At 35.3% G+C, this 7,312-nt stretch overlaps 1 protein-coding gene across 1 annotated transcript; it reads left to right on the forward strand.

Annotated features, from left to right (window-relative positions):
* The first annotated feature begins 1,174 nt into the window (after positions 1–1,174).
* Positions 1,175–1,663, forward strand: LOC110919234 (prothymosin alpha-A-like). Its single transcript, XM_022163509.1, has one exon. It carries the CDS (start codon positions 1,175–1,177, stop codon positions 1,661–1,663), a length of 489 nt encoding a protein of 162 aa, XP_022019201.1.
* The last annotated feature ends 5,649 nt before the right edge of the window (positions 1,664–7,312 follow it).

The raw sequence follows: 7,312 nt of genomic DNA on the forward strand, positions 1-7,312 counted from the left end.
ATGAATTAACAAAGTTAGCAGAATTCAAGGAAACACGAAATGAGTAGTTTACGAAAGAAGTAAAAGAAAAGAAGAAAAGAGGAGGTAAGAGAACTCCTAAAGTTCAAACTGAAGAAGGTTCGTCGTCACAACCTCAAAAGAAACGCAAGAAGAAAACTGTTGAAACAATGCTGGTCGATGAACCAGAGGAAGATGAAACAGAAGCTGATGCTGAAAGAGATCAAGACCCAGTATCTCCTGAGACTGAACAACTATTGAAAAATATTGATTATGGTTTGGAAACTGAGAAAGCAGCTGGCGAGGAAGGTGACGATGAAGAAAAGAGTTCATCTGATTCAGAGGTTGATGAAACTAAGCGTTGGAAAAAAGTAACTTCTGATCTAAAAAATAAAGAAAAACAGAAGAAGAGAAAAAGGAGTGAGGATAATGATGATGAAGCATATATTCCATCACCAGAACATGTTCAGGATGTTCAAACACCAAATATAATGCAAGGAAACGTGTTCAATCTCCAGCTGTTCGAAAGTTGAAAATCAAGCTGAAACCAAAATCTTCATAAGAACCACAAAACAAAGCACCTTCTCCACCACCTGAGCCACAACCAAAATCACCACAACAACAACAATCTCCACCACCACATCAATCACCACCACCACAACAACCATTACGTGATCCTATTCCATCACCACCAAAACCACAATCACCACCACAACTTCATATTTCTACACCTACACATGAACAACCTGTTATAACATCACCACATAAACTACAAACACCACCAACTTCACAACCACCGGTAAAGATGACTCCTAGTTCTTCTAGATTTAAAGATTTTCCACATGTTCCAGAGAATATTCCTCTTGAAGACATTGGAGATTTTAACTTTGTAACTGATGATGTTGTGAACAAATTACAAAAGAAAGTGGATGAGGTGTTAGTTGAGAAAAAGAAGTTGGAAGATCGTGAAAAGAAGTTGGAAGATCATGTCAAGTCTGTCGAAGCTGAGAATTCATCTTTATTAAATAAGGTTGAAGCAGATCAAGCAGACATTGATATTCTAAAAGTTTGAATAGCTGAGTTAGAAGAAGAAAAAGCACGAAGAGATGAACAGAATGAATACTTCAAGCTAAAGAACAAAGAATTGGAAGCCAACAATGCAAAGAAAGAGCATGAAATGTATATGATGAATAAAGTATTGGAGAACTTGATTGGAAAGCCGGTTGAACAACAATTTGATGAGATCGAGCTTGAAGAAGTCAGAGCACGACGTAAAGCTGAGATTGAAGCTGAAATGAAAAACAAAGGCAAAGGTGTTCAAATTGAAGGTGATACTGAAGTGACTGAAAGGGCAATTGTTGTGTCTAAGCCAACAATAGATCAGGAAACATCGATTCCTAACCCTTGTCCTATATCTTCAGTTTCTGGTGTGTTTGATGATGATATAGAAAATGATGAAGAAGAAGAAGAAGAAGATGATGATATTCTAAAAGATGATGCAGAAGATGTTTATTCTGCTTCTGGTGATGATGATGATGATGACGGAAATGATGACGATGATCAAGGTGCTACAGGCATCAAAGTTACTGAAGCATCAAACGAAGAGAAAATTGATGAATATCTTCATGATGATGCCAATGAAGAATCTGAGAATGCAAGTTGTTAGGGGGAGCATGATGATGCAGAGAATGTTGATGAAAGTAATGATCATGTTACAAGATTGATTCTACGTCTTGAACATGGAGTAGAGGAAGGTGAAATTCTGCACACTTATACTTTGGCTGAGATCGTAAAGATGACGCATGTTGATGAAAATGAATTCAAGTTTGATTTTGAAGAAGAATTAAATAAGTTCAAGATCAATCAGCAGCCAGAATATCAGTATAAGTACGTTGAAGATGTTGATAATTACGACAGAGTTGAAGTGGAAGACTGTAGTGATGAAGAACAGTCTGAGAACATTCACATTGATACTTCTAACTTTCCGACGCTTGCTGAATTCTTCAGTCAAGCAAATGAAGATGAGTTAAGAAGAAAAGTAGCAGAAAGTATAAAGAATAAAAGTTTTGATGAAATGTCGAAAGATGAACGTCGTGAAGAAAGAAAGAAATGGTTCAGAAAAGATACTGAAAGAAAGTTTAAAAGACCGCTCAAGTACTACAAAAGAGATAGAGAAATTTCTCTTGGTGATATAATCAGCTGGGGGTATTTGCCACAGGTGAATGCGTATGCAATTCGAAGAGAGTTTGGCGTACAATACTTTGAGTATATTCAAGACATAATGTCTCTGCCATGGTGGGATGTCGAAGAATTACCAAAGGTCAAAACATTGTCTTACCCTGTCAGGGAACGTGATATGCCGACATGGGGTTTAATGAAGTTTGAAGCTTTTAAAGACTTTAAGCACTGGAAGCCACATCAACCAAAGAAAGTCAAAAGGGTGGATCCAATCACAGGCATTGAAGAAACGATCTTGCAGATAAAGAAGCCCAGAGTGATAAAGAATATCCCGTTGCTGAAAATGGAACAGGATTTTCACAAAGGTTTCTTATGTTGGGTTTACAACTGTATGTCAACTAAAGTTGTGATCACATACAAAGTGGAGAATGAAGTCAGGTACATCCATTTGTATGATCCGATGTGGATTGTTAACTGCTCAACAAAAGATATCGAGTGTTTATTTATAAACAAGAATGGTTACAAGAAAGGAGATAAAGACCAAGCATTGCAGTTCCAGAAAGTTGCAACAATATGTTTTCAGAAAGGAATCAATTCTGAAAATGCATGGTCGTCTAAGTGGAGGAAGATTGAAAAAGAGGAGGCTCTGAAAGCTGAAAAAGAGAGAAAGAAACGTGAAGAGCTTCGAGGTAAATGGATGAAGATGTAAGTTGAAGAAAAACTGAAATCTGCTAAAGAGAATGAAAAATTAAAGTGTTTGTTGAAGAGAAAGCCGAAGCAGAGAGAGGAAAAGTTCAAGTCTTTGTGAAAGGAAGTTTTGAAGACAGGCAGACTGAAGACTCCGGTAATATCCAAGGGGGAGTTTGTTGGTACACAATGTCTATCGCCTATCTCATCAGTCTAGGTTGTGTCAGTAGCTTGTAATAGGGGTTAAAGTGTAAAAGTTTAAGTTTATTTGTGTTTTGTACCATTTCGCACGAAATGGAGTTTGTTAGGCCATTTCGCACGAAATGGACTTTGCCATTTCGTACGAAATGGACTTGCCAACTCGTGCGAAATGGATTCCCTATAAATAGGGATGTTGTGTTTTCCATTCGATATGGTTCGGTGAAATCTCTCACGAAGTGTTGTCAAATTCTCTGCATGTATTAACGTCAAATATCAATGGAAAACCAGTTTAAAGTGTATTTCTCTGCTTCTACTCACATTCTAACACCGATTCAAGGTTACTAGATTGTTTCCGCCTCTCTAGTGACCTAGATTTGACTCAGACCGACTCATTTAGCTCGTATCTCGATCCTACAAGTGGTATCAGAGCTCAGGATGAGTCAAATCGGCTGAATCAGTGCTTCGAATGGTTTAGAACTTTCTAATTCTACTCATTCTTGGATTTTTGAATGATTCCATGGACAAAATTGACTGAATTTTGAATATAACGTCTAAAACACCATTTTAATCAATCCTTTAAAGTTACAAACCTTAATTCGGACTAAAATCGATCAAAAAGTCTCAAAAACATCATTTCGTGCGAAATGAGTAAAAAGTTTCCAATTCGTGCGAAATGAAGTAATTTCACATGACCTGGTTCTCAATTCGTGCGAAATGATCAAACAATTTGGACTTTCAAGCGAGATGATCCAATTCGTGCGAATTGGACAAAATTTTCAAGCGATTTGATAAAATTTCACACGAAATGGTTCAATTCGTGCGGATTGGACACAAGTTTCACACGAAATGATGTTTTTGAAACACCGATTCAAGGTTACTAGATTGTTTCCGCCTCTCTAGTGACCTAGATTTGACTCAGACCGACTCATTTAGGTCGTATCTCGATCCTACACTAATCACAAGATTAGTTTGGTGTTTCTTCACACGAACAAGTTTATTTCTTTAACAAACGAACACGAACATAAAATCTCGTTCGGTAAGTGTTCGTGAACAAACAAACACAAACACATATATTCTTTAACAAACGAACACAAACAAGATCTCATTCATGTTCGTTCGGTTCGTTTGCAGTCCTATGTGGCGCTGAGTTTACGTGATAACTACAACATCTAACACTATAATTAGATAACTTAAAAAAATTATGATAGTATTAAATGTCAACTGAAAAACAAAATAAGCTTAAGATAATATAGATTTATTTTATGAATTATTGTAAGGAAAAAGAAATTAATAAAGCGTTTGAAATTTTCCAAAATCTATTTTCTGCCAAGCTAGAAGCTACACTATAATTGAATATCCAATATGGGGTTGGTCAGCTCTTTATCTTGTTTGACAAAAATCCTAAATTAATTTGACTTTGGAAACTCAATGAAAACAAAATTTAAGTAAACTGTACAACCCAAAAATCCAGTTGTATAGTTGACTTTTGCTAGTCATATACGTATATGTCACCACAAGAACCGGTCAATGTTTTCCAACATGGCATGTTGACTTCCTTTGGGGAATGTCGGGATTAGTACCCCCGGCCCTCCGTCTCCGATATATATTTGTATAGTTGTTGCAATCATAAGAAGAGGCACATAAAAATGTGTGGAAATAAAATAACAGAAAAATGAAATAAAACATTCCGAAAGAGGATAGTGACTTTGTGAATTCGTATGAGAGATAAGTGAGTTTGCATGTTCTTATGGTTTTTTCTTGATTAAATCACTTTGTAAAATAGTTTCTATCTTTATTTGCACTTTTAAGATTGTGTTGATGAGAAAATTTCACAATCCTTTGTGATTTAAAAAGGGTGTTGCAATTTTCATGATGGGTAATTTTATTCGGTTTCGGAAAACAATAGAAAAAAAAATTCATGGTTGCGTCATATGTTATTATCTATTCACACATTAGGGTTGGGGGCTGAGTTCAATTAGCAAGACCATTAGAGTTAAGGTATTGCTTGAGATGGGGTCAAGGGTTTGTGGTGTGTACGAAGTATATATATATTTTTAATAATGATTTTTCACAGTTCGGTTTTAAATTTAAGAAATGGCTTCTACCTTAGAACTAAACCACACACAATAGGAAAGTGTAGCTATCGTATAGTAGCATAACTAGGGTAAGAACCAAGAATCGATCCGTGGACATGATAGCTCCTAATAATAAACCGTTATCATTATCTAGCTGATCAAAGAGGTCGATTTGTGGATATTATAATTAACTAAATTAACTAATAATTAACCTAATGAAGTAAATAAGCAAGATGAAGATAAACAATCAAAGAAGGGAATCACTTAGACTTCGAATCCACCTAGCCGAACACTAACAACACGTACCTTTTCAAAGGTGAGATCATTTAATACACATTAACATGGAATTAGATTAGACTCCCGTCAAGGCTACCTAATCATACGACTTTTCGGAGAGCTAGAACGATAAACACACAATAGCCACCTAAAGTCGTTCAATGACGAACAAATGATATAGTTATGTCTATGCAATAAATATGGACTAGACTCCCGTCAAGGCTACCTAATCCCACAATTCTTTGGAAAGTTAATACGATAAACACATACAAACCACCTTTGCGTAATTTAACAATAACTATGCAAGTTCCTCAACTTATAAACATCAAACACGAGCATATGAATTATATATTTATTTTCACAAACTACAATTCACATACACAATGACACGAGCACTTCATAACAAATACATTGGTTTTCTCAAACATATTTATTAGGGTGCCCGTTCGTCCAACAATCCAAGATATTCAAAACCACATTCATTATTCCTAGTCGAATGCCATAAATATGCATACACACATTTTCACATATATATTTATGAATAGATACCCTAATTCATACGGTTTTCCAACATAATACAAACAAGATATCTATGAGATTAAAACATTTTATCAAGTCAAATGAACACACATAATCATTGAAGAACTTCCATAGCATTGATGTAAATATAGAACATAACACATATTAGTTATCAATGTTGGCTAGGATTCATCTAATCTAAGTGAATCAAACGTTATAGCTCATAACTAAAACAAAAGCCACAACCAAGCTTGTACAAACAAAATTAAACATTGTAATATCAAGAGTTTATCAAACTGAAACAAGCTAAGGTGGGTTCCGTTGTGTTAAATCCTTCCTTGAAGTGTTGGATCTTCAACATTAGTTTATTTGTCTTCAATAATGGTTGAAAAAGAATTAGAGCAGTCGACTATTTGCTCCCAAAATCATCTCTCCCAAAAGAGTTGAAGTTGGGGCTTTTTAAGTTATCTAACATAGCATACTCGTGAGATGTTTAACATGTGGGCCGTATGTTTTCCCTGAACATCTGGATTTGGATAAGATACAATATGGGATGTATGTTTTACATATGGGTCATATATTTCCTAGTGATAAATCTTTCTCCTTCTTTAGACGTTAGACCTTAGCTTCCAATCCTTCCAAAATCATCATCATTAATTCGCAAATATCAAGAATTAGCTATCCAAACCTACAATTCCAAATTTAGCACAATTAAGTATCGAATCACACGGATTTTCTAGAACAAACGCTCAAAATATGGGGCAATGTTAATTATAAATATGTATAATTATTAACGCATCAAACATCCCCACACTTAAACATTGTTTGCTCTCAAGAAATATTCTCATGCACAATCCAACTCTCCAAATGGCTATCAAAACTATATATAAGCAAACCGAAGGCAAAGTGAAGATCCATGGCATAAAAGATTTTCAAGACATGTAGCAATCAAACGAAGAAACCCAAACGAGTAATCGAGACTATATTCTCTTTTTTTTTTTCAAAACATGAAAATATCCCCATAAGCATAACATGAATATATAAATCCTATTATGCATAAAGTTACACTTCTCACCAGAATTCACTCAACGCTCGGTTATGTAATGTACATGTGTTTATGTGAAGACTCAAAGCCAAACAATGAAGCAAACATTACCGTAAGCTTGTTCAGAATTCAAATCTCCACCAACTACATAATTAAATTGCATAAATCAAGTGGACTTTGAGGGGTTGTAATGGATTTTTGGGAAATAAAGTGGATAAAATGTCAACAATCTTGTGTAGCTGTAACACCCCGAAAACGGGTTTGGTAATTAAACCCCGTTAATACTAAAGAGCGGGTAAAATACCGTTAGTGGTAAAAATTAACCTGGTAAATA

This window comes from Helianthus annuus, chromosome 16 (genome assembly GCF_002127325.2).
Source record: "Helianthus annuus cultivar XRQ/B chromosome 16, HanXRQr2.0-SUNRISE, whole genome shotgun sequence".
NCBI classification, from domain to species: domain Eukaryota; kingdom Viridiplantae; phylum Streptophyta; class Magnoliopsida; order Asterales; family Asteraceae; genus Helianthus; species Helianthus annuus.

Coding starts and splice junctions, on each gene's coding strand:
- LOC110919234 (XM_022163509.1), top strand. CDS start 1,175: ATGTATATGATGAATAAAGTATTGGAGAACTTGATTGGAAAGCCGGTT.